Source organism: Eimeria tenella, genomic scaffold, assembly GCF_000499545.2.
Source record: "Eimeria tenella Houghton genomic scaffold, Eth_scaff76, whole genome shotgun sequence".
NCBI classification, from domain to species: domain Eukaryota; phylum Apicomplexa; class Conoidasida; order Eucoccidiorida; family Eimeriidae; genus Eimeria; species Eimeria tenella.
In genome coordinates, this window is record NW_013545877.1 from 20718 (window position 1) to 46667 (window position 25950).

The window sequence follows — 25950 nt, forward strand, 5'->3', positions numbered from 1 at the left end:
CTCTGCCGGCAAATTTTTGGACTCTTTAAGTCATCGCAAGGCGTGCGTCCATAGACAAGTAAAAGCAGAAGGCGTCAAGAAGGTGCCGTGAAGGATTCAGTGGCTTTTGCCCATAATCTGACGGCGATTCGCCACACTAATCTCGCGCTATAGACGCATGCTACCGAGTGAACACCGCAGTAAGTGAATTGTCGGAGCTATTTCCACTAAAGCGTACCTCCTGGAGCAAACGCAACAGCCAGTGGGTCGTAGGCGAGCTGCGTTGAATTCACAGCTACTTTCGCATCGGCATCAAGGATCCAAACCCTTGGTTCGAAAGTGCAAGCCACAATAATGCTATCCTGACATTTATTCGAGTTACATGGCCGCCATGATACCGCCCACGCAGTTGCCCCCAACTGCTGCCTCCATACCTCTGAACCTTCGGGGTCTCGCACGACGACCACACCATTGTAGTGGCCTTGAACACAACGCACGGGTTCCATATGCCAGGCCTTGGCTTGAAAGACATTCCGGGGAAATTCTGACCTGGTGACAACACGTCAATGGCAAAGTTCCATTCGTTACTCAAGAAGCCTACTCTGACCTGATGCTAAGCGCCGCCCTTCGTCATCCCAAGATAAGGCGCAAATGCGGGAGCTAACTCTGATTCTGTTGCATAACTGGGTGCCACAGCCACTAGGACTGGAGTTAAGACCACTGCTGCCGCTGGTGAGTCCCAAGGTGGCAACAAATGCATTGGCGAGGCTGCTGGAAGCCCTGCTCCAATTTCTGCTGCTGCCACGGCTTGTTCTTGGAAATTTAGATCCATGAAAAGCTGTGTTGCTATCGAGCTGGCCTCCATGTTGTTTGTGCGACCCACTGGGACCCTCTTCGTGCCACAAGACAAGCTCTTCTGTGCTTCCACTGGCAAGATCCAGTGTTCGAGGATTAAATGAGAGCGCTTGCACGCTTCCTGAGTGCGTGAAATGTCTTAAAGGCTCCCCATTTGATGCCCATATTATTACTTGCTTGTCAGCTCCCCCTGATATTCGAAGAAAGATAAGGAAAGCTTAGTAGACATAAGGAAAGCTTAGTAGACAGTCTACTTCCTAATTAATTGATAACAGTGTGATCGTTCCTACCAAAATTAAGTTCAGCCTGCTTGTGAGCGATTTCACATAAGCCTCTATTTTGGGTTTCAATCAGTCTAGCTGAGAGTGTGTAATGCTCTCCTAACCTGAAGCGAATTGTTCGCCATTGCAGGCGAACGCAACAGTGTTCACGTTCCCCTTATGGCCAGCAAGCGTCTGAAGTGTATCCCCCGATTCAGCATCCACAAGAAGCACGCAGCATCCCACACCTAAGACAAGCCTAGAGCTGTCAGGACTGCAGGCAATACTCCATAATATAATCCCTGCATCGTCTCCTCGAGCAGCCCGCTGTCGCCAGATGATTGTTCCCTCCATAGGCGGATCTCTGGGTAAAGACAGCTAAAATGTAAGCTTCAACAGTTATGCAAAGTTTCAAGAGATTTTTGAGGCACACTGAAGGCTCTGCCATAAGCAATCCTCTCTTCTGTGATGCAGGGCTCCTTCGAATGGGCCCAGCCGTGGCAGCCAATGCTTTGGCGAAGTAGGCGTGAAAATTGGTGAACAAATCATTAGTCGTAGCCTGTCTATGCTTTTGTAGAGCTGTTGAGTGCTTTCTAGGTGCGCAGCTGAATAAGGTGATGTTGCGCCAGAGCCCATAGCCCATTCTTCGCCCCTTCAAGCTCGAATGAAGCGGAGCTTGGTGCTGGATACTATTTTACATGTAGGGCCACCACATAAACTGAATATGTGGGCTAAAGGTGTGCCAAAGTTGGTGAACGTCACCGACTAAAGGAACTTGCCAACTGCCCCTTCCTTGCAATTGAACCGACGCCATAAGTCAAGCTCGTCAGAGGGTCAACTTGGGCTACACCATTATATGACGACAACAATGTACTATGCGTTCTGTTTCAGTGGCAAGAAATGCCTTGCACGGAATTACGCATAGATAGGTGCTGCCCATCACCTGGTCAGTCCGTGCCGACTTATGGAACCTCTCGTTACGCAAGTTGCGGCATGGGCAGGCTGCAGCTGTTGCTGAATTACCAACTATACAGGCGTTAAGGAATTGGCTAGGTAAGCTGTTCCCCAGTAAGGTCACTTACAGGCATCCTGCTGTCTCACTTCCAGCGTGTGTGGTCACACGCTAGCACCTGCATGAGAAAGGGTGCAAATAAAAGCGCCTCTTGACTAAAAAACCAGCACTGTTCAATTTGGTGCGGTGTATCATGGTGTTCTCTGAAACGTCTGAAGGGGAGTCTGCTGAGCGAACTGCAAAAGCGTCAAGCGGAGCACGCTGCATGTGGCACCTGCGGGGCTGTCAAGTAGTCGAACTACTATGCTCGAGATCTCCGAAGCTATTTGTGTAGTATCATGTGGTGTAGGTGTAAGCATATAAAATGACTACATGAGGAAGCCTCAATGCCCATAGCTACTTTCTCGTGTAGGTCCACAACGGCCTCAGCTGTCAGGCAATATTTCTCTTCCGAAGACCTCTGCGTGTTCAGTCGTGCTCGAGCGAAGCTTGGAATTGTTACCTGTACAGTAGGACTCCGCTGTAACTTGTCTCAAGGCGCCATGCTCCGGTGGTTTTTGGCACAGCCAAGACGACCCCTTGCTTTTCCCGGACAGAGCAGTTGTCTGCACCTTTAGCCCTTAGCACTCTTGAAGTAAAGACCACGGTATGATAGGAAGAGCTTTGGAATGTAGAAAGCACTCGTCAAACTTCGGGCCCGACGTGCTGCGATCGACTCCAGTCGGCGGCGGCTGTCCCAGAAGGTTATGCATTGGATCTTTCAGCTCGCCATTACTATCGGAGGCGGCCGCCTGGAGACGGGCTGATTCTTACACGGTGCAGCGTATTTGTCTGATTGTGACGCAATGGCGGGAGAGAAAGTTCGTGTCAAATGGGTGGTCAACTGCACGGGAGAGCCAGCGACATTTACCGGTGAGGAAGCAGAACCCATCCCTGTTTCAGTTCACCAAATCTGCTCGTCAATTATACTAGTGTACAAAAGAGCTTTTGAAAGTAGACGATATATCTAAGAAGCACGCCAATTTAAGGAAACGCAGTCGGGGATTATACGTTTTACAAGTGCCTCCTCAGAATCCTTGCTGGACGCAAATTCCACCATACGGGAAGTGAAGGATAACGTTTTTGCGGGAGAAATGTCCAGAGGTATTTTATGGATGCCCAACATAGAGTGCATAAGTTTATCAAGGAATCCTACGGTTCAGCGATTGTAGCCTCACACTTTTCTACGTCTCAGGCGTTGAGTCCTCGACGTGGCGTGCGAGTTGGTATGCCTTGTAGGCCTTAGCGTGCGCGTTATTTTTTTGGGACGGGAGCTGGCGGACAGCGATTCGCTAGCTTCTCACCTCCGGGTGCCCGCGCGAGCAGCTGCGGCAGGATCTTGCGCAACCACAGCATCGGCGGAGGCACAAAACTCTGCAGCAGTGACTCTCCATGCTGTTATTTCTAATCGCCCACCACATAGCAGAGGCAGCGGCGTTTCTGGTTGTACAAATGCTGGTACGTTATGTAGCGGCCGCAATTGTGATTTCTTCCTAGGATTCACTGACCCGGCTGCTTGAGTGGGAGATGCGAAGCACTATGATGCCCTATCTCTGGGGTGCATGATGTGATGGAATCTGAACGCGGCCACATTTGTTTGCCCTAAATGCTCTTGTCCTTCGGGGAATGCTTGTTTGTGTGTTTTTGCAGGTGGAGGGCCTACAGAGGAAGGCGACTGGTCTGTCATCGTCCTAGGGGTAACTGTGTTCGTTATCCTGTGCGTATGCTGGTACCACCGCCTTGCGTTCCCAGCAGATTTCACACCATTCTCTTCCCTTTTGCTGGTACTCTTTACCGGCTTTTACGCTTTTACCGTCCGCGGCGTTGTCGTGCGCGTCTTCAAAGTTGCGTATGGGTGCTTACGCCGTCCTTGGAGTGGAGCAGTGCAATCAGCAAGGCCGGATGCATCGGCATTGTCATTTCAGGAAGTCCCTTCACGTCCCTTGACGTGATCGTCATCGAGAGAAGGCAATTCCGCAGGCGCAAGGGACTACTGCCCCCAACAAGACGCAGTGACAGTGCTGCGAGACCCGAGGAATTACGTTCCGCCTTGCAGCAACTCGGACTTTGCGCATCGTGCTGAGTAAAAGTCAGCTGGATGGCACTTGTGCTTTCCGTCAACCTCGCGATGCATTTTGCGTATCTCACGTGATGCGCGCCACTCCAGGACATAAGCGTTTCTCGGATTGCTGCAGGATTAAGTGCGGCGGACTGCGAGAGATGATAAATTTTCTGCGCAGTGATACGCTCTAGACTGAAGTAAAAACGTATAAAATTAACGGTCAGCACGATGCCTGTGGCAACGTGGAAGCTGTGCCTCGACTGCCATGTAACGCTGCATTACTAAGGCAAGATACAAATTGTATCCACGCACTGCTGCCTTCGGTTGCGGCTAGCCACACAGTCGCCGGCACTGCGGCCTAAGCAGTGCAGACGAGTTGATATCCAAGCAGTCAAGTACTTGGGCACAAAGCACAGCCCTACAAGCGTCTCTGAGTGCGGCTGCCCCCAACATGAGTCAATACCCAGCCCTCACTCGGGAGCGTATGCAGCGTTAAGGCCGCACATCGGTATGCATGCCCAGCCGGCCCTGTTTTCCAAACCTGGGCTCGATTTCGTATTCCAGGAATTGCAGCCTGTGTGGCTACGAGGTCTAAAGCCCGGCACGCATATGCCCGCCTTTTTGGGCGGTGGGTGGTGGCAAGCAAAGGCGCTGCAGCCATGCCGGATTACGTCTCCCAAGTGGCCAAGCCCTTGCTGGCGCTTGAATGCGTTGCCCGTATGTAGTAGCACAATAAGACTGATCATCGTTGGTGAGCCCTTGCGGCTACCCCGAATGTAAAAGCGCGATGTAGGCCTCGGACAGCACGTATCCGGCGCCGTTCTACCTGATACTCAGCCCTGCGAAACGCAAAAAGAGCAGTGGGACTGCGCTAAGTTCCGGGGCTGTCGACGCAGACTGCTGCTCCCACCGCACTCATGAGTCGTCAACACCCCCGCGACTCCAACAGCAGCATCGCCATGCTCAACGTCTACTGTGGAATTCGCAGAATATGCTTGGTGTTTGCTGTATGCTGTCTTACTGGATTGTCTGAACAAGTGTGAGGAACTCATCTATACGGGTGTTCCTCTCATCAGGGCTGAATACATCAAGTGCTTCGACCGCCTCCACCTCGGCCTCTAGCCGTACACCTGCACTCTCATGCGGTTTTCCTCGTACCGACTTCTGTTGCACTGTCTCGAAAGACGCACCTGATGCGAACACTGGACAACTTGCAGCTGAACGAGCTGAAATACTTGGCGTAGCTTCGGGTACTGTTTCTTGACTGCAAACGTGCTTGCACACAAAAGTGGCATAAGGGACACATGACTCCAAAATATCGCGTATTCTACTACATTCTTAGGGCCCTAGGAGTCTCACCAGTGATAGTTACGTAAGCGCCCGATCAAATATTCATCAACAAAATATCGCGTATTCTACTACATTCTTGTTGATGAATATTTGGTTGAGCGCTTACGTAACTATCACTGGTGATGCTCCTAGGGCCCTGCAGTTCTGCATCTACGGATATACACATACATAGCTTATGAACATTATGTATGCGGCGCCAGATCAAATGCGCACTTGTGAAGCCTGTAAAAGGATTCCAGTATCTGCAGTGTGCAGCAGCATGCCCTACCGTCGCAGCTCTTTGATATTCCTCTGATAGAAATCAAAGAACATCCTTCTGGCCTGCCCGTCCAATTTGTTGCGATTGCTTGACTTCGGTGTGTCCTTCGGCGATACTCGGTTGTTTTGCTGTAACGAGTACGAACCATCTGTGTGACATCTCCGTAGTTCAGCAAGGCGTGGATGGCGTTGGCTGAGAGCGATCGACGAGCTCGCTAGCTCCAGCGAACTGCGCCCTTCGCCGTCTTCTGCATCGATGCGGTCTGGCAGGGAGTGTGTCACTCGCTGACGCCTCTGGTATAATCCGCGCGTGGAATCCTTCCATACATCTGACTCCAGGCTGCCAGTAATAGGAACAGGTTGGAGGCACGAGAACGCAGAAAAAGACCCATCATCCAGTACTATTGGCGGCAGCAGCACTGCTTTGAGGGCACCGGCACTACTCGCCGTGTCCCTTTCTCGCGGGCCCACGGTAACGCTATCAGTCGAGCCGTAGTACTGTTCATCTACGGACGAGCTGCTGGGGGCAGGAAAGAGTAGTCGACTTTGTTGTGACCCTCCCTTTGCGCAGGTAGAACGTGTGAGGATTCCACGGGCTGTAGGCCCCGTAGGTGGACGCGAGAGCTGTATGCCCATCGTGGTGCTACAAAGATTGCATGCAGGGGTGAGGAGGGATCCATTCCACGCTTCTACCGTGCACCGAGAAGCCGCACAGTAATGGCTGACTGGAGCATCACAGACTCGATGCTCGCAGACAACACAGCTCAACACAAAATGACAAGCAGCTTTCCTATTTCTAAAGACTTCAGCTGTGGCCTTGTAACCTCATACATCTCCTATTTCAACCCCTCCACTGAGCTTGCCAGCCTTGCCAGGTTGGCCTACATCCGGAATTACTATGGGGAGTGCTTCCGCTCTTCCAGGAAATCCACGAATGGTGCTGTAGACGCTAAAACTGAAAACACCAGCTGGTTCGAAGAGCATAAGAAGAGCGAATTTCTGGAAGGACAAAGATGCAATGAAGAATGCTCAGAGGCGTTATGGCCATTCCGCGTGAAGCCGACGCCCACGAAATTCAGTGACCGGCAGTCAAATGCATGCTTCTCCATATTGTAGTCTTTCTGTGACAATCGTTGATGCAACAGAAAATTTTCAGTGAGTTCGTACAACCTGAGTGGAGCAGTCTGCACTGAGGCATTCTTCTGTGTGGACCAGTGGTCATGCTATGCTGGAGCACAACTTGGCCGATGCCCATTCAAAGACTTTTGCACACGCTCCCACATAAAGGAACGTTTTAGAATTCACTTTTGTTAAGTGATCCAGCGCTGTATTCCCTTTCGATACGAGATAAGATTCAAGGGACCAGTGCCTTGATCGGCATTGTGTTTGAGTTGGTAGATGGGTTGCAGAGTTGAGCACAGGACAGTGCGTAAAGTCCTAAATAGGGGGATGAGCTTGCACCTAAGATGATACTAGGTTTCCACACAGCTGTCTAAATGAAATTGACGGTGCACGGGCAAAGCAGAAGAACACGTATGTGCAGCACGTGGGGTCTGGGAACATGCCCATCAGTGGAACACATCAGTAGCCCTTCTGCTCATAAAAGGCTGCTGGGCACTGCAGCAGCAGCATCCGCGAGCGTGAAACGAGGTATGACCGAAAAGAGGCATTGGCTTGCACAGCCGCAGCGAAAGAAAACATTTGCTCCGGGATTCCCGCAGTGACCCATTATGCTCAGCTCTCCACTGGTTTGCTGTCACTCGCTCTCCAAATAGAGTATATCGACACTAGTTGACCCTAAGGGTCCCAAGTTCTAATTCCTGTCCCACAGCAACTTGCCTCAGCAGAACCTACTGGAGCTTTCGTAGCGCTGCGTCTGCCGAACCCTACAGCTGATGGTGACTCATTTGAAGGATATAGAAAGCACAATATGGGAAGCACCACAGTGTCTTCAGAGCAATAAAAGTAACCTGATTAGTTCCTGTCACTCTGTTTGGTACACAGGACCTACCGGGTCCATTCGACATACTAGTATCACAAGCAAATAAGTACCGAGAAGCTTTTGGCTTTCCATCGGCAACGTGAAGCATCCAGGAAATACACACAGCGGGAGGCAACTAAATAAACTAGGTGAAACGGTGCACACAGAAGCCTGAGTATCTCATGGCCTCCAGGAAGTTCGGGAAGCTTCCACAGCAGCAATTCCGTGCTCACAAATATAACCAACATTGTCCAACAAAGTGTACATTTATGGCAGAAAAGAAGCGAAATGGATGTGGCAACTTTGCGCGCACCACAAGCTTGTTGGCAGGCCACCACAACAGTGCACGTGCCACAGATAAGGACGCCTGCCGAGCTGTCATCACTGCACAGCAAATATATTACACTGCATAGAACACAAAAGAGCAACTGCACAGCACATAGTGAATTGCCTTCATCCATTTTACGGCAAACAACAGCTATAGCTTCTGAGCTCTAAACACCTAAAAAAGAGGCCCTCTGGTTTCACGCGCTTCCAAGGTGGATTCCCTTGGGGTAAGCTTCGAGACATCCTTTCTACTTCGTGTGTGCATGTGATACCGGTAGTACCACAGTACACGCACCCAAAAGCGTAGAACTGCGTAAGGAACTCCCTACCTCATCGCCATTATTGAACTGTAACTGGCTGCGGTCCGACGGTTTCTCCGCGCGGTGAAACCGACCGTTTCCCGCGTTTCGAATTGCCATTAGTCGTCGCCATTCGGTGCGCTTCGGCCCATTCTTCAAAGTCCTGAGGGACGGTTTTGCCGGTAGCCAGCATGTGGTCCTTGTACAGCGGCCACCCGCCTTCCTCGGCCAGTACTGTAAGCAGTGGACCTGGATGCTGACGGCGCCAAGCGAGCCACGCAATTGTAGGCTGTCGCGCTTGGATATACTCTGCGTATGTTTCTGGAATAGCTTTTTGGCCTGCAAAAGCAGCACGGTAGAGACGCCACCCTAGTGGATCGCTTAGGATGGTGTAACGAGGACCTGGATGTAGCTTCTTCCACGCCAACCATTCTCGCAGCGCTTTCTTGCGAGCACCAACTGAGTTCTGCCATTCCTCGAATTGCTCACAAGGCGAACCGCTGGTTGCCTCCTTCATAGCACTGTACAGCTTCCATCCTTCTGGATCCTGCAGCACTTCCAACATGGGTCCTCTGTTTTTTCTCCGCCAGAGTGCCCATTTCATGCTTGCTTCCTGGCGTCGACGTTGTGGTGAGTCCATCCACTCTTCATAAGACAACGGCACAGAAGCGCCTCCCAGTTGAAGCTTCTTTACATACAAGTCCCAGCCTTCGTGGTCCTTAAGGACTTCTGCCAGGGGCCCTGGGTGACGCCTTCTCCATGACTTCCACGAGGTAGCTTGATTGTTGCGTAGTTTGGAGCCTGGTGTGCGCAGCCACTCCTCATAAGTGGCAGGAAACGCCTCATCCCGTACTTGCGCAATGGCCTGCCTCAGAGCAAATACCTCAATCCGACGAGGGGCAGCGGACCTGGAAGAGGACCGCCATGCAGCCTGCGCATTTGCCAGTGACTCAGATGCTCCAGATTGCCATTCCTTGAACGTTGCCGGCAGAGACGTGCCGATAGCTTCTATGAAGTTGCAGAACAGTTTCCAGGCTGTTTCATCAGAGCCGAGCAATTGCATCAGCGGCTGTTGAGCTCGTTGCTCCCTAAACTGGACCCATTCTGTTGCTGCAACGATTGCGCGCTGCTGCGGCATCAGTAACCACTCTGCGTATGTGGCTGGTATCTCCACTCCCCTGGCACGCATGAGGGAGCAGTAAAGCTTCCATCCCTCCGCGTCCTTCAACACAGTGACAGGGTTGCCATGGTGTTCCTCACGCCACGCCGACCATGCTTTGGTTGCCTGCTCAAGAGCCTTGAATCCCTCATATGTTTCAGGAAGAGGCCTTTTGGGCTTGCTCATGGCAGCTCTATATAATTCCCAGCCCACAGGGCTCTGCAACAGTTCTGTCAGGTTCGCAGAAGGCTGTGCACCAAGCCAAGATAGCCAAGCCTCCATGGCAGCGCTTTGTTGCTTACCCTTTTGTTGGCCCGTGTTGGTTGCTTTTCCCTTTGATGTGCCGCTGCTTTTTCGAGTTTCAGACTCGCTACCGCCGGCGAGTTTGTCTTTTTTACCTGCGCTGCGTTGCTGTTGTTGAAGCCTTGCCCAGTCTTTGTAGGTCTTCGGGATCTCATCCGTGACGCCATTTTTCTGCTGTTGCTGTTCCAAATCATTTCTGTACAGCTGCCAGCCCTTAGGGTCAGCGAGCACACGAACTAGAGGGCCCGGATGTTCGGAGCGCCATGCATGCCAAGATGAATTCGCCTTCCGGTCCCTCCACTCCTCGTATGTCGGGTCTGCGTATTTCCCTGACGACTCCAGCATGCGCTTGTATAGCTGGTAGCCTTCGGGGTCCGCCAACACCTTCCGGAGTGCACCAGGATGTGCCCGCCTCCACGTAGTCCAGGACTCCATCGCCATTGCTTTGATGGTGTTGGGGTCCCGGCACCATTCTTCATGTGTTTCAGGAAGTTTGGCATCTTGTGACGCGCGTTTCGCTTTGTACAGAGCCCACCCTTCCGGGTCTGCTAGCACTTCGGTCAGCGGACCTGGGTGCTGCCGGCGCCACTGTACCCACGACTCATATGCCGTGCTTCGCCGTTGGTCTTGGTGCTGTAGCCACTCTTCGTATGTTGAAGGGATCGTGATACCTTTTTCTCGTTTCATCGCACAAAACAGCTCCCAGCCTTCGGGATCTGATAACACTTCACGCAGTGGCTTTGGATGGCAGCGTTTCCACTCTACCCAGCGCTGAGTGCATTTAGTGCTTTCAAGCCATTCTTCGTAGGTGCTGATGTCGGGCTTTGCTGTCCCGTTGTGCTGCAGCATTTCTCTGTAGAGACGCCATGCCTCGGGGTTCTTCAGAGCCTCCTCCAAAGGCATTCTGTGTTTTGAGCGCCAAGCACGCCATGCCCTTAGTGTGGCTGCTGCCTGTTCAGAGTTTCGCGGTTTGGATTCGGCCATTTTTGCCTCCACGTCCATCCTGTCAGTGAGCGTACTGCGTAATGCAGGCCTGACTCACAAAACGAGCTGAACAGTCGCGGCAAGCGCCCTGTAAAACAACGATCTAAAATGTGCACACAGATACGGGTTGCTGTGGTCAGTGGTGAAGGTTGTAACAACTGTAGCTACCACTGCCACATCCAGGGTTGATTGATGCTGTTCCTATAAGAGACACGATTCCTTTAATGAATTTTCAGAATAACCCAAATATTTTTAGCAACACAAAAAGATAATTGATCAGCAAAGAATCACGCAAGAAGCCCACGTGGTCGTGGCAAGCGTGTGGCATCCAGTCGGTGACCGGGGCAATGTACGAGTAGAACGACTCAAAAAGACGAGGTACTCTGGCTTGAAGGTGGGTCACACTGAAAACTCAAAGTAATCTCTCGGAAAATCAAGTCATATAAGGCCTGACAGCCACCAGACACCTCAGCTAGGTGGCCGACAAAAGACGCAGTGGCCACGGCTTAACTGAGCGAGGCACTGAAGTTGGAAACGGAGAACTCCAGCACCGACGAGACTGAAATGTTTGCGTAAGCGGTAAACTCAAATATTTGGGTGACCTTCTGCCAATCACCTGACAGCCATTGCTTGCTGACAGCAGCTGCGTTTGGCAGTTGCAACTGACAGCCTGCCCTCGTCTAGGGGACGGTGGCAGTGGCCCCGCCTGCAGCTGCAGCGGCCAGAGGCATGCAGCAACGGCAACTGGAGGACAGACTTACACGGGAAAAGCTCATGCGATTAATCATTCATTTGGTGTTAACTATGCGAATAAACCCACGTGGAGTGCACAATCGTGAATTATCTAGCTGTTATGGTTTAGTTGTCACACAGGTGGGGTGGAAGGCCTGTACGGGGCCACGGATGCTCATAGGTTCCACTCCAAATTTGAGCGTGACTTCCGCCTCAGGTGGTGTCTGAACTACACGAGGATATCTAAACTATGCACACAAAGGGAACACGATGGCTACAGACAACAAAGACTCAAAGCCCAAGCTAACCGTGCAGTGTTTCTGAGAGGGGGACTAGATTTGGAGTAGCACTGCGCTACTGTCCTTCATGCATGGAAGCAATATGCGCAGATTTGGAAACTGTTTTGCAAAGTGGTCAGTGGTATGCTGGTGTTCCTTGTGCGACCAGTGCCACGATTTGAGAGGAATGTATATTACATTGGATATCCTTAAGATACGCCGTTGTATGTAGTGCTCCGCTGCTAATTCACCTTAATTATTTAAGGAATTGCTCTTTCTGAAGAATCCATCTTGGTGTGTATTCAGTGCCCTAGTTTCTAACTCCACATACGGGTCCAGTTAAATCCCTTAACTGCTCCCTCTACGTTGCTGTCACACACACGAGTGGCTTCCTTGGAATACTGGTGGAGAGCCTGGTCTTCAAGTATTTCATGAGAGCAATAGATTGCCTAATGAATAATCAGGCACTTTATTTCTGGCACGAAGTACTGCTGTTCTGGGTCATGTCGGGGAGATGACGCCCAAAGTAGCTATAGCACAAGATACACGACCAGGGACCATGCGGGCCTGTTGGGTGCCAGTCACGCTTGTGAAGTGATTTTGTTTGTTTTAGTGATGAGCCCTTTATGCCCTGCCACAGGTTTACCGGTTTAGGAGAGCCTGTGCACTGAGGTTGCGGAAACTCCTCAACGCGCCATATCTGAGAAAACTGTGCACGCTACTACGTACACAAAATATTGCAGTATATGAGATATTTTGTTGTTTGTGTAGAGAAGTTTTAGCGCTTCTACCTATCGTTCATGAACCAGCCTATACTCAATTCATTATAGCGGGACACAGAAAGTATTCTGGGACAGCCTAGTCATGGAGTTTAGCTGCCTAGGAAGAAATGTACTCCCGTTCCTAATGAGACATGGTGCCTTTCAACTCGCCACCCAACCACCTCATTGTATTCCTATTTCTATACGGTGGCTTACGTGCTTTCCAGCAACGTTTCAGGCCTCAGGCCCCGCACGAACGTGCAGTGGTCATGCAGGACCCTATAGGTTGCCCCGAAGCGCGCACAAGGCCTGCTGAGCATTCGTGACGCCTTCCATATTTGAATGCTACATGCCATATATCATCTTTCTTATAATGCACGTAGCTCTGCTAGGCCCTTACGCATATCTCCTAAGCCTAGCAGTTTATGACAGCACTACCCCACCTCCAACAAAACTTGCACTTCATACATTATCAAGTCAAGTTTTAGATATGAAAGAACTGAGTACCACCCCCGTTCGTCGCTAAATGTGAAATGGCGTTGCTGCCCTAGTTTAGCGCGTAGCACCACAATGCGGCGCAGAAATGGTCTTCTGGGTCTCAAAATTCGCAGTATCTAGATTGAAGTTATAACCAGAAGTAACCACCATTCAGAGAAACTTGATCGTTGGGCCGTCAGACCCAGTGTGCGTTGAAAGTAGGCCTGCGATTTGGGGCTGTCAACAGCAGCTGGAGCTGGGTTGCTCACCACGCTCATGCAGGAAGAAGCAGACGCGTCGCTTCTGGGTTTGTTAGGATATTTCGACATCTAAAATGCATTAAATGCGTCTTTACTGCTCATTGTTAAGTATGAATAGACAAACGTAGAGTGAAGTATAAATAGGCACGTAGGAACCAAATTATACTTAGCTAACTGCATTCTTAGGGCTGCTCCGGAATTCAAGTTCCCTCGGACCCATCAGCACATTTCATGAACTTAGGTACCGATAGCGTGTAACCTCTCGGGATGAGCTAGCCAGCACTCTCCCTATGCCCTCATTGTCCAAACTGTTCTGGCGACTCTGTGAGCGCGCACAGAGTCACGTTAATCAAGCAAACACTCGCTGATTGAAGTGCGAAAAGAGGACGTACACTGACTGCAAACGGTGTGGCGTCAAGTGAGAATGGACAGCCACGTTTGGCTCAGCATCAAAAACGTGCCCGCCACCGCTAGATGAAATAAGCTCGTCCCTCATTATATGCAGTCCCTTTAGTGCTTCAGCTTTCAGCCTTTTGCTCGTTCCCTCCGAAAAGGTGATTTGAGCGGCTTTTTCCGTGCATGTTTGAGCTTTTGTCTGATTGTAGCTTCCGTCATTACACCTCCTACGCTGCTAGCCACCAAAGTGCTGCAGACTGATGTATACTGCATCTCAATGTACGCTTTATTTTTCCCCAGGCTCCTCTGATTCTCGTTTTCGTGGCTTCGGTTTAGTTATCTTTCTCACATTCTGGCTTCGTATGTCTGCTAACGCGTTCACAGGTCCAGTGGCGAGTGCGCTTATGTTAGCGGCACGAGCCCTCCGCTATTTTAATGAATCGTTTAAACAACTGCAACATATATTCTCCATTCTGTTGCAGCTACAACAGTAACTCCTGCAACCGCATTCACTTGTCGTCGTAGCTCATGGGGTATTTCGAATAGTCTCTTCGACACCAACACTTTTTAAGGCATGATGCAGCGTTTCTCTCGTATACGACAGTAGCGATAACTTCCATCACCTGCGCACTGAAGGAGAATGCAGCTTTGCCGAGACTTAATTTACGAAATATTCCATGGAATATAGCCACTGTCAATGCAGAGCCTACGACTTTCTTTCAGGAGCCGAGTACTCAATTCCTTATTTTTAATGCTTAGCAAAGTACCACAAAGGCACAGGGGTTTAAGATGTGTTAAATTTCCACATCTTCCTCCTGACAAGGAGCACTACACCGTTAACCATGCCGGTGAACTGCAGCAAATGCTCAAACGTAAACGCGTAGCGCGCCAACTCTCCCTGCGTTATTCTTGTGCTGCTGTACCCAACAACAATGTGCAGCTTCTGTATTGTATTATCAACGGGAATCGGGTTATACTGAGAATCAATTCACGGGCCTTGGCGGCTTCTCACACTCCGCGCACCAGAACGCGTGCGGAGTCTGCTTCGGAAAGCCAACTGCGAACGAGCGCTGACTCCGCCCACGTTGCCAAGTAATAAACTTTCTTTGCGTGTGCGCTTTATTTTGAGTAACTATTCTATGAATTGTGGTCGTTGCACTGTGATTGTCCCTTGATCAGGCGAGGGGGAGGCCTTCATGAACTTAGCAGTGCCTCCAGCTATTTGGGGTAGTTCCGCTGTATGCTGCGGCAGAAAATTCTGAATCTGCTGACTTGTTATTGCACAATCCACAGACTACGGCATGCCCCGTACCCGGAGGGTGCATTGTCTGCAGTACTCCTCGTGAGCAGCTGCCCCACGCATACCTACCTCCTATTTCACGCCCGATTTCCCTTGGTGTGCTAAACTGCCCGGTCGATGAATCAGCAGCTTGATTGGTACACAGTGACATTTGTTCTGGTTCTATATACTGTTTCAGATCTTGTGAGACTCACTTCCGGCTTTCTGCAGTGGAAAGCGCGAATCATTATGAGAAAGGTGCCCGGAGAGAAGCGGCTTATTGTCAGCTGCAAGCATCTCGACTGGTTTCGCATTTTCGCAAGAGCGCGCAATTGGTGTTTGGCGCCAGCGCACATGAGCGGGAAGGAAAATGGTCCTTTGCAACACAGGAACTTCGCGGTTTCCTACGCCATGGATTTCTTGAAAATCATTGCCACTAGATGTCCTAGCCGATACAGCCACTGTAAACAAATCGGCCATGAAATGCTTGTCAGTTTTTCATTTCTCCCTGAACCCTGTCCGCGGTGAAAAGGTGTGCCAGACGGCTTGCAGCACCGTAGCCTAGGCAAGACAACATTTTGCACGGAGGTGAAAATGGTCTGCAGGCTAGCGCTGGTGGCACTGGGTGTTAGCTCCTGTGGTGCGCCTTCATTGAAGGCCACTTCGAGAAGAAAATCACCTTAGTGGGCATATTTAATATGACATGAAAATGCGCAGAGCTTTGACTGGGCCTCCTCTAAGCGTCTACCGGAGTAATGCAGATGCAGCCGAGAAGGTAAAACGGGTTGTCATGAGGCACGAGGCGCTTCTACTCTTATGCTGCGAAAGACCACGCGGAACGGGTTCCAAAAGATGCGATTTCCCCTGAACTACAGAAATTGAGCACCTAAGACAGAATTGTCTCTTATTTTCATACCGACTTCTAGGTAAAGGCTCTCCTTTCTTCCTTCTAAGCTTATCGTCGCTCGTCCCTTTTGCGCTACTAAGGGAGGCTACTGCTGGTGCCTACCCCTTTCTTGTGATCGTCTTTTGAACATTCCTTAGTTGTTGCGATGTATATCATTGCCAATCTGAAAATCCCTGTTTAGGATCAGTTTGCCACTTCTAGCAAAGTCCTCGAAACAATTATAGCGGCGTCCACCAATTGTTTTCGCTGCAGAGCGCACTACAACAAAATGTCTTGAAAATTTTATCGTAGCATTTAGTACACAATTTTACAGTTGCTGCTCGTTTCTGCCGACGCCCACAGTGCGAATGCGATCATCTATCCCCAATGGAATCGTAGCTAGCGCTGAAATATATTACGAAACAATACTGTGAAATGCTGTGTTACATTGTAAGTAGATACTACAGGCTATTATTTATCTAAAGGGAACTAATACAGGTGTACTGGCTGACATTATCTACTCATCCACGGGCCGTTGTTGATCGAGTCAGTCACGGATCGACGCGTATGCAGGGCTTTTGAGCATGCTGAGCATGCATTTTGTGCTTTTTTGTAGGGCCAGGCAGACGTTGTTCATTTTTCCGAACACATTTCTTGCACTTATTTCGATATCGACATCTTGGATGGCGTCACGTTAAGAGGGTGACGGCAAGTCTATTCGAAGGGGTCAAGCCAAGGCAGTGTTTACTGAACTGCTTTTATGTCACTGCTTCTGCCCTTACAGTCTCGCTTTTTTCCCCCGTAATGACGGCTTGACTGTGTTGTAAGGCCTAGCGGGCTTTTACTGACTAGAGTGTGACCACACCAGCAAGTGCACTAGGGGACATTCGGTCCTCAAGGTTCTTGCCCTGACTTCCCTAGGTAGCGGCTCGCTATGCTGCGGTTGCACTTGAGCCAAAATGTGCATTTCGGCAGCGTTTACCTGGGGGATTCTGCTGCTTAGCATCGCTAGTCTGACGGACGCATATCCTCCTGCACAAACCCTTCAACAAGAACATCCCTCGTTTGGTAGGCTACCCCACCTCTATGTGTTGGGCTCTCTGTCAGAATTAATGGGCGCTACAGAACACAGGCCTGGCGTAGAATGCCATGGCGTATGAGCAGGATCTGTCTTCAAAGGATGGCCGTTCTTGTTCTGTGGCTAGCACTTCGACAGAGCATATATAGTTGGTAGTAGCTTACACTTTTCTTTTTTCAGGGAGATGCACCGCAGACGACATAGGGGGAGCTACGAATACGAGAAATACAAGCTTTCTACAGGATGATGCTTCATCTGCGTCGGATGAGGAATGCATGTTGCTTTTGTCTGAGCACGACAGCCTCTTCGCGAATGCGCTGAGTAACAAATCGAATCAAGAAGAAGGCACAGGTGCGCTCGATGTCAGTCACAAGCTGTGGGACTATATGAGGCACCTGCTCGCTCATAGAGCCCTTGGACTTGTCGTTATGGCTAGTTTATGAGGTCAACCCCAGTGAAGCTCTAGGAGTTTTCTCCACACAAATATGGGCGTCTCTTTTCGCAGGTATACGCCTCACTAGCGCGTCCACCTCAGAAGATGTCATTTTAGCGGCGACGGAGATGATAAGGCAAAGATGCACGGAGTGCACAGCCTGCACACTGAGAAATTTCAAGAAGCACTTGGAAATGTTCAGCAATGCGGCAAAAGAATCAACAGTCGTTGTTTTGGGCTTAGGGCTCCATGTGCATGCCTTTTCAAAGGTTAGTAGCGTACATTCACCAATAGCTGTTGCACCAGAAAGGAAAATGCTGCATTGTGCTACGGCCTGCTTTCCCGGGGTTGCGTTCTTTCATTGGGGCGGAGGCACGAACAACAGGGAATTTATTCGTCGCCGTTGGTGAGGTGGCCCTGCGTTGTATGTTTCAGATGGCTAAGAACGTCGTGGTGGTGGAAACTGACTACAGCTTTTGCAGATCTTTCCTTCGCTCGAAAGCAGGCTCATGCGTTATGCAGGCAAACGTACACATATACTGCACGCGTCCCAACTCGTCATTGGAGGATGAAACTGGATCAAGGGGAGTGCAACAGCACTTTTATGCAGCTCAGGAGCTTATTAGAGACGTGAGACAGGAGCTTTTGGCTCCCTAGGAATGTTCACAGGGCAACTGGAGTTACCTTTTCCCTCGCATTGTGCAATGCTTGTTCGCATTGGGACAAATATCTGCCAGATGCAGTCTCATATTTTGTCTGGTGAGCTTTGCATTTTGTTTTCAGCTTATTAAGCAGCAATTTGGGGACGTCCCCGCAAGTACTTTGGCAGTCCTTGGCAGCTTTCCAGTGGCGAAGCTATTACTGATGCAGGACTTCCTTGACCAGTCGAGCGTAATTTTAGCTCGGAGCCGCATGTGCGCAGAAGGCCTCGATGCCGTAAATAAGTCAATGAGGGCGTTGACATCCTTCGATCTCAGGCACTGTTCGTCATCCGATAATGTAAGATTGGGGTCTCTGGAATCCAGTTTCTTTGGCAAATCATGCCACTTGTAAGACTCCACGGTGGATGAGCAAAAAGTAGTTCACGAACGCAGTAGACACTTAGCTTTTCTGGTCGTCAGATTTGTGTTGTTCAGACGGAAAGTATCATATTCCTGCAAAGACTGTTTAGCCCTCCAATGCGCGAACAACCCTGGACAAATTATTTGACTGAAGAATGGGAGTTAAAGGACAACAACTCTCCCATAGCACTTGTTAACTCTGTCCGAGCAGCAACACAGTGGGTTACATCTGATGGAGGTTTTGATCGTTGGAAACGTTCAGCGCTACAGAAGTTCTTGGATGTTCACGTCTTAGCGTCGATGACAGGCTCAGACAGTGATTGGGGGAATATTAAGCTGGCGTTGGAGAAATTGTTAGAAAGAGCTGCCAAGGAGCAGAAGGCTGGCGTTGTGCTAGTAAGAACAGTAGTGCCCAAACGTCAGAAGCTTCTAGAGTAGGTGCATTTCTCAGCAGAGCCATTGCATCGATCTCCAAGTACAAAGTGCATAGATGGCTAACCACTACTGTGCGACCTGTTTTTAGGAGGAAATAAAAGATTCTGCCCTACAGCTTGCCCGGAAAGCTGCCTTGAGGTCGGGATTTAAGGAATACCTTGAGCTCCTGCAGGATGGTCTGGCCGAAAGGCATGGCGCAAGCGAGCCGTTTATTCACGCGCTTATTTGCGAACTTATAACCGAAACGGAACGATATATCGCATCGCGTAAGCCCACAAAAGCTTCCAAGGAGGTTGATGCAGACGCGTAGAATTATGGGTTCTCAAGTCGGCCAAGCCGAGAGACAGAGCATATTGCAAGTGCTGTTCTGTGCTGGTTTTGATGAGCCCATGTTTCAGCAGGTATTTTGGAAAAAGTGAAGGACGCAATTGAAGAAGCCTGCGAACTGAGTGAGAGCACACCCAAACTACTATTACCAGCACTACGTCTGATCCGCGAAGGCATGGGGAGCGAGGAAAGCATGGGCCACTGTCTTCGCATCCTTCTCAAGTTGAAGGAAATTGATCCAGGTGCTGATTTGTCAGAGTTTCTACAGGATGCGGAGCAGTGAAGTACATTTGTCTCTGGTCTTTTTTTCAGCGGGTGACTGTGGAGCAGTGTCGCTCAAAAACTCATTCACCACAACGTCGGGCCAAAATGCGTTGAATGAGCTCTGCGCTGTGATTTTTGTTCTATGTCATTTTATTTGGATGCATGTGGCAACCCATCTGTGATATTAGCGGCTGAGTAGAATTTGGAGGTTCTGATTGCTCATTAGTTGCACAGTTACTCAAGGGGTGGCATTTATTAGATAGCGCTCTCGTAGGTTTCTGTGCTTCACATTTGAGGTGAGGAACCGTCAGCCTTACACTACTCGTTGTCTGTTCATCAGCACTCGTATCTTTTCACGTAACTAGCAGCAGAAGAGTGTGGGCTCTGCCGTTTACCCTGTAGTTCGGAAAAGAGAATGGCGAAGGACAGGAGTGATTCGATTGCTTGCCTACTGGCCCTTGCTTTGCCTAAAGTGCTCCGAACCTCCTTTTAGCTTTCGTGAGGGTTTAGTGATTCCGTCGGTGCGCATTTCGCCTGTCTGAAGCGTAGGAATAGGTAGCTGCCAGGATTGATCAAACAGCAACTGCTGCACAGTGCAGCTATGGCGGCAGTCCTACGGCTTTGTTTTGGCCCAACCGTTTCCAGAAGTAAGTTGTGGGCGTTGACTATAGAAGGGGCTTCCAGGACTAGTACGCTTACCCGAAAACAGAATTTGGGGGGGCTGCTGCAGTCGTGGCTTCTACCATGGAGGTCCAAGTATTTGCGTGCTACTCCGGGGAGCCGCGCTTTGAAAGTGATCGCATTGGAACAGTAGAGGACGTTTACAGCTTATTCCAGCCAAACAGAAGTAACTTGCAAAGGCTGCACGGTAGGGTTGTAACGGCCGGACGTTGAAACACAAGCGAGAGCTTGTGCTCCCCAGACTCATGTGTGCTCGTTTCCCTTTTGCGGGGAGAACCTCGTTTGGCTTGGCGTTTAGGAGGTTCGGCCGTCTGGCAGGTGAGATGTAAGGAGCACATCGTGCCGTTTGCTATGTACAGTTGCAAGGCGTGATCCGCTATGGGCGGAAGTATTTAATTGCTCGCGCGGATGCTGATGCTCGCCTGAAATATTAAGCACCTCGCAGCGAACAGAATCGTTCACTGATGCCTGCATGCATACGTGAGTACTACAACGCCTTGCCCGTATTTTTGAAGGATGAGCACCACACCAGGTCGAACTGAGGCAACCCAAAACCGTGGGACGACACGCACAATGGCAATGAAGCAGCAACTGCCCACCGGGTCATGTTTTGCGGAAGCATTTTCGTGTGCATCTCACGCCGTTGGTTGACCAGTGCGCCACCACGTGCAGATATGTAGTTCTTTGTTGCTGTAGAGTCCCAATGACGTTTCTGGCTTAATATGTACAGTACCAGCAATACTGCTCTATCGATGCCCAATTAGAGAATTCCCTCATATGCCATATTGCGTTTTGGCGCTGTCCAACAGCCTTGCTGACTGTGAGCCCAGCTAAAGGCTTGGAAACATACAATCAGCGCTGCACAAGAGGAGTGCCCACCTTGAATTCCACGCCCGTCGAGTACCGCCCACGCACGCCGAGTACTATCCACGTCCGCCAAGTACTGCGAAGTCGATAGGTACAATCCTCGCAAGTAGCACCGAAGGCGCCGAACTGCCACAGTTATGGGGCGATTGTTTTGAAGCTTCCAACATGCTGGAAGGCTTGCTGCACCGTTGGTCTGTGGAGTGACGGGTGCAGACGCTAGTTGTACTGACTTGACCTATCAGGCAAAATGTGAGAAGAGAGTTATGCACTTCCACTTGCGTGAAAGCAACGTTTGTACCTGTCCACGAAATTAATTGACTGGAGTCAAATCAAAAACAACTTCAAAGCAGCTTTGGACACCTAGTGCCTTCAACCCAGGCCCCAAAAATGTCTCAAACCCAGGCCCCAGCAGAAAGCTCTTCTGTGGAGCTTTTGGAATGCCAATACAATCATTTTGTTGATAGACAGTCCGCATGAGTGAGCTGTCTAGGCAACAGATAACTGGGGGAACTAAAGCCGGAGTTCACGGCATGGGGCTGCAGACCAAATCAACGGCCACCACTGCTGCAATGCATGTAGTTGAGAATTTTTCATTATAGAACTCCATTCAGCACATCCAATCACTAACTCGTCTTCCCGTAAGCTTTTATGAGGACGCTGCAATAGCACGCAAAATGCACCACAGTGAGGTGAATTTTACGTTCCCGGGCCCTTAGTGTTCGCATTTACGGACGGATCAAATATAGTGCATTGTCACTCCATACAAGCCACTCCAAGCAACGAGTCGTGAAGCGCGACCTGAACGAGGGACGCAAAACAGCAAAAATGGCCATTGCACAGTCTTCTTACCTGCCTGGAACCATAGTCACTCCAACTGAAGTAACTACAGCAACCTCCGCGCATGGGCTAATATACCACGGCAACATCTTCGGAAGACAAATATTTTGCGGTAGTGCCACGAAGTTGCTGTCCAACCTCCCTGAGTCGGATGCACTCGGTGCGCTTGGACCTTTTTCTCCTGCAATCCTCTGTTTGCACTCCTCGACAGCGGCAGCATAGTTGTTCACAATAGAAGAGGGAAATGTTCCATCTGGCCCAAAAAGAATGGACAGGATGAAGACCGACTCGTTGTATGAGCTGATGATGCAGTAGTCGGCGAGGCGTCGGAAGCTTGCCGACTTTTTTACCTTTGCTTTTGAGCTCTCCTACAATTAATCAGGCGGGAACGCATAAAGCCCCATTATGTACTGAGCAAATTGTTGGTACCTGACAGCTTTTACTACACTGTAAGAACGTAAATCACACCCATACGGGTCTTCTGGATAGGGAATCGGTGACCTCACCCCTATTGACAGCAGCGCCTGCGCGACGTCCCAGATGGCCCACGCTAGGGCCGGCGTGAGCCCAGGATATAGATTTCGAAATTGCCAGATGAGCCGGTCAAGCTGCGCCAGCTTACGACGCGGGGATGAGACAGACTCTAGGAAGCGATACCACTGTGCAGCGAGCCTGAAGGGATCAGTGTGCATATTACGCAAGGGCACAGTATGTCGTAAGCAGCCAAAAAGCCACAAAAAGCACCCCAAACGTTCCCATCAGACAAGAAATCTCTTTTTTAAAAATTCAGAAGTCAGTGGCTGCGGAAAGCTCCAGAGCGTATGTGAGGGGTAGGAGCTGGGCAGCTACATACCAGTGAGTCTTAAAGGTGAGCTTGATGATGGAATTTACAACTACTCTCTCGCTCTTTTCCAGTAAGTGCCATTTCTTCCTCAGCATCTGAAGCAACGTACGTTTTTTAATGCGGTGCAAAATCTGATGGGCTCGGGCATCTGCTCAAAGACACAATTTCAATGATAGCAACAAGCAAATGAACAAGTAATCAGCGCGCAAGATAAGCACCTGCAGCTCCTTGTACAACGTGGTTGCTCTGAGTAAAGATCCTCATTTAACTAAATATTACTTGTGAAGGCCACCCAGTTACCTGTGTCTTCACTCTCTTCAGCAGACTGCCGCTGCGCATGTTCCAATTCCCCCGATTCACTTGACAGGCTGTTTGTGGGCGATTGTTCGCGAGATTCGTTTGATTCCATTTCATCCAGGCTCACGACAAGATCTTCTAAGATCTTTTCGACTGCTAATGCACGCTGCCGCTGCTTGTCCGTCCAAGTGAAGTGGCAAACGCAACAGGAGCCGCTCCGTGGGATTTGCAGCACCTGAGAAACTGCTTCCGGTGAAACCAGCGCGCTTGTTTTTCCAAAACGGAGACCCGAAATAACCTTACTTAAAGCGGGAGTTTCAGAAGATACCATGGAGCTCAGAGATTGCATAAAATTGCCCTGATGTACTGCTGATTCAGAAATAGAGCAAGCAAGTTCACTAGGCGAAGATTCCATACGAACACACAACTTATCTTCCGGCAGCTCGGTGAGCAAGCGAGCCCATATTGTGTACGGTGTGATGCTGCACGAGCCTTCTTGGCCGTGGCTCTCTGACAACAGTTTTGAGGGGCCGCTTCGTGCTTCAGAGTGGAGCTTCTGCGGCGCCAGAGACTGCCGCCACGTGTCGGCTCCCCTCTCGTCTGGTATGGGCGAGTCTGAAGTAGTTTCGGCCGCCGAAGTCGACTCTGCTTCCTCAAGCATCGGCCTAGCCTCCTCTTGAAGCTCCAGAAGAGCCCCGCCAAAGTCGTCTTCGCAGCCCGTTTCGTCGGCGCTTCTCACAAACGCATCAGCACTTCAGGAAAAGTGCTGGGATGACAATGGGGTGCTCAGACATGAGCAGTGAGATCCCCGCCGCAATCAACATTCTCAGTTCCGAAATATGTTCCCTATCTAATTCCATATGATGATATGCAACAAAGGGTATGTCTTACTGGACATATATGACGCCCACCCGGCAACTAGGGCAGCGAAAACCTCGTGAGAAGTCGACTGGCGCAACGCATCTGAAAAGATGGCCACAGGGTCAAACGTACCGAAGAGGACGAACTCGCTAAGTGAGAAGTCTCAAATGCACTCCAGAGCCCTTTCCTACGCTCAGTTCTCACCTCTCGCACATACACCTGAAGTCCTTTGCCCCCTCAAGCAGTTGACGACGGTATGAGGTGTTGCGTAACATGTCATCCTCTGACAAATAAGTCAACGTCACTTCATCTCCAGCCCTGTGGAGAATCAAGCGAATATCCAGACGCATACGCTGAGTGTATCATGCCGGGACGATAAAGGCACTGAGACCTAGCGCTGGCTGAAGGCCTGGCAACGCGGCAACGCGCCAAGAACGCTGCGGGAGGGGAGTTGGAACATTGCGCTGGTCCGATGAACGGCAACGCGACAACGCAGCAACTCCCCGCCCGCAGCGTTCTACGCATTTCCTTGTCACTTGCTTCTGACGCGTCCCATCCACATCATAGCTTAGTCAGTAATAATGCAATAGGTGAAAGAGCAATATGAGGTGCGGAGCCTTACTTATGTTTCGGCTCACCGAATTTCGGCTCGGGGAAAAAATCGAAAGTTTGAATCGTTATCCGTGCACCATAGAGCATTCGCAATGCATGAGTGCGAACAAAAAGAAGGCATGAAATAAATGGCGTATCCTTCAGGGGACTGGTGATGCTCAAAGCAGTTATGCAGCCACACCTGTGGACAAAGGCGGCAGTGTTTGCTCGACACGCCTGTCAGTCCAGCACACGTCTTTGCTGATGATACAATTGCAGCAGCGCCTTACTTGAATCATTATCTCCATGTCTATATCTTTGACTATTCCACGAAGACCCATGTAGTCGACAAGAGCGATCGCTGCGAGTGGCACCCGGACACATAGGAGCGGCTGTGGCAGCTGCAAGCACTACAACTCGTCGTATCTATACGAGGTCCGCAAACCTGTGAAACGTACCTTCTGGGCTTGGCTGCACCGCTTCTGGTATAAAGAGAATGCGGAGGAGGTCCCATTGACGCCGCGTTATAGTCTGGAGGCCGTCAACCGAAGGGTCACTTTCAACTAAAACTGAATTCAGTGCGCACCAGTACCTAAGCAAACAGCATCATATTCGCCCCGGCACTGTACTTGGACAGTGGCAGCTGCCTCAAACCATCAGCTTCTATCCAGTCTGTGCAATTTTGATGTGACAGTGAACAGAAGTGATAATGTAGAATGCTGACTATGTGGATTGCTCACCAGATTGCTGGATGGGTGAACGATCGCTTTTCACATAGCTCAGTCAGCTTTCTACAGGCAGAGTTTTCCGGGTCAAGGCGAACTGCATGCAGCGGCGGCTCTTCAAGGATGAGCTCGCCAACCTTGAACGACCTCGTCGCACGCAGCGTGCGGCCCTTGACCGGGTCAATAGAACACACAAGCTTGCCCTCGTGTCTTTCATTGCAGTAGGCGTTGATAAGTGCTATAGACGCCTCAGGAGAAGGCACAGAAGGATACATTGTTGATACGAAATCGCCTCAGTCATGCTTTACCACACGTCGCCGTGAGTTTGTTCAGACACTCAGCTCGCAGCTGCTCCAACTAGCCCTCAGAGGGTCTAAGGAACGTGGACGCTAATCAGTGCATTTCCATACACCTATGCACTGCTAAAGCGAAATAGACTATTGTTTCTCAATTAATCAGAAAACCCTTGACAAAGAAAGAACACGATGGCAACTTGTGGGGCTGAGTGATAAATGCAGATTGCTGGGGGCCCCTGACAGACTGCTTAAATGCGTCCCTCCTGACAGGTTACTTGAATTCGTTCCTTCCTGTAGTTTTGTTGTTTCGACAATGATTCCAAAATGGACGCCCTAGGACATGAAACTTGCCAAATTGCTTTCTGTCAACAATGTACCTCCGTGTGGTCCTCGGCTGATGGCACTTGAGAGACAGC

The 25950-nt window shown here is 50.2% G+C and overlaps 5 protein-coding genes across 5 annotated transcripts; 2 read left to right on the top strand and 3 right to left on the bottom strand.

Moving 5' to 3' along the window:
• Window positions 1–2951: 2951 nt before the first annotated feature.
• On the top strand, window positions 2952–4097 carry ETH_00020240 (uncharacterized protein; the record flags this gene model as incomplete). The annotated part of the gene is made up of 4 exons (XM_013380624.1): window positions 2952–3018; window positions 3178–3249; window positions 3385–3603; window positions 3796–4097. 4 exons carry the CDS (start codon window positions 2952–2954, stop codon window positions 4095–4097), a joined length of 660 nt encoding a protein of 219 aa, XP_013236078.1.
• Window positions 4098–4949: 852 nt separating this feature from the next.
• ETH_00020245 (uncharacterized protein) lies at window positions 4950–6451 on the bottom strand (the record flags this gene model as incomplete). The annotated part of the gene is made up of 3 exons (XM_013380625.1): window positions 4950–5046; window positions 5229–5471; window positions 5826–6451. The coding sequence occupies 3 exons, from the start codon at window positions 6449–6451 to the stop codon at window positions 4950–4952; spliced, it is 966 nt and encodes a 321-aa protein (XP_013236079.1).
• Window positions 6452–8462: 2011 nt separating this feature from the next.
• On the bottom strand, window positions 8463–10868 carry ETH_00020250 (p97 protein, putative; the record flags this gene model as incomplete). Its single annotated transcript, XM_013380626.1, has 1 exon — window positions 8463–10868. One exon carries the CDS (start codon window positions 10866–10868, stop codon window positions 8463–8465), a length of 2406 nt encoding a protein of 801 aa, XP_013236080.1.
• Window positions 10869–16896: 6028 nt separating this feature from the next.
• Window positions 16897–19554, top strand: ETH_00020255 (uncharacterized protein; the record flags this gene model as incomplete). The annotated part of the gene is made up of 8 exons (XM_013380627.1): window positions 16897–17005; window positions 17196–17366; window positions 17521–17717; window positions 17884–18078; window positions 18232–18447; window positions 18585–18905; window positions 19033–19210; window positions 19343–19554. 8 exons carry the CDS (start codon window positions 16897–16899, stop codon window positions 19552–19554), a joined length of 1599 nt encoding a protein of 532 aa, XP_013236081.1.
• Window positions 19555–21706: 2152 nt separating this feature from the next.
• On the bottom strand, window positions 21707–25513 carry ETH_00020260 (uncharacterized protein; the record flags this gene model as incomplete). Its single annotated transcript, XM_013380628.1, has 11 exons — window positions 21707–21740; window positions 21933–22288; window positions 22427–22592; window positions 22774–22912; window positions 23065–23792; window positions 23953–24024; window positions 24127–24240; window positions 24561–24715; window positions 24804–24874; window positions 24972–25105; window positions 25254–25513. 11 exons carry the CDS (start codon window positions 25511–25513, stop codon window positions 21707–21709), a joined length of 2229 nt encoding a protein of 742 aa, XP_013236082.1.
• Between the last annotated feature and the right edge of the window lie 437 nt (window positions 25514–25950).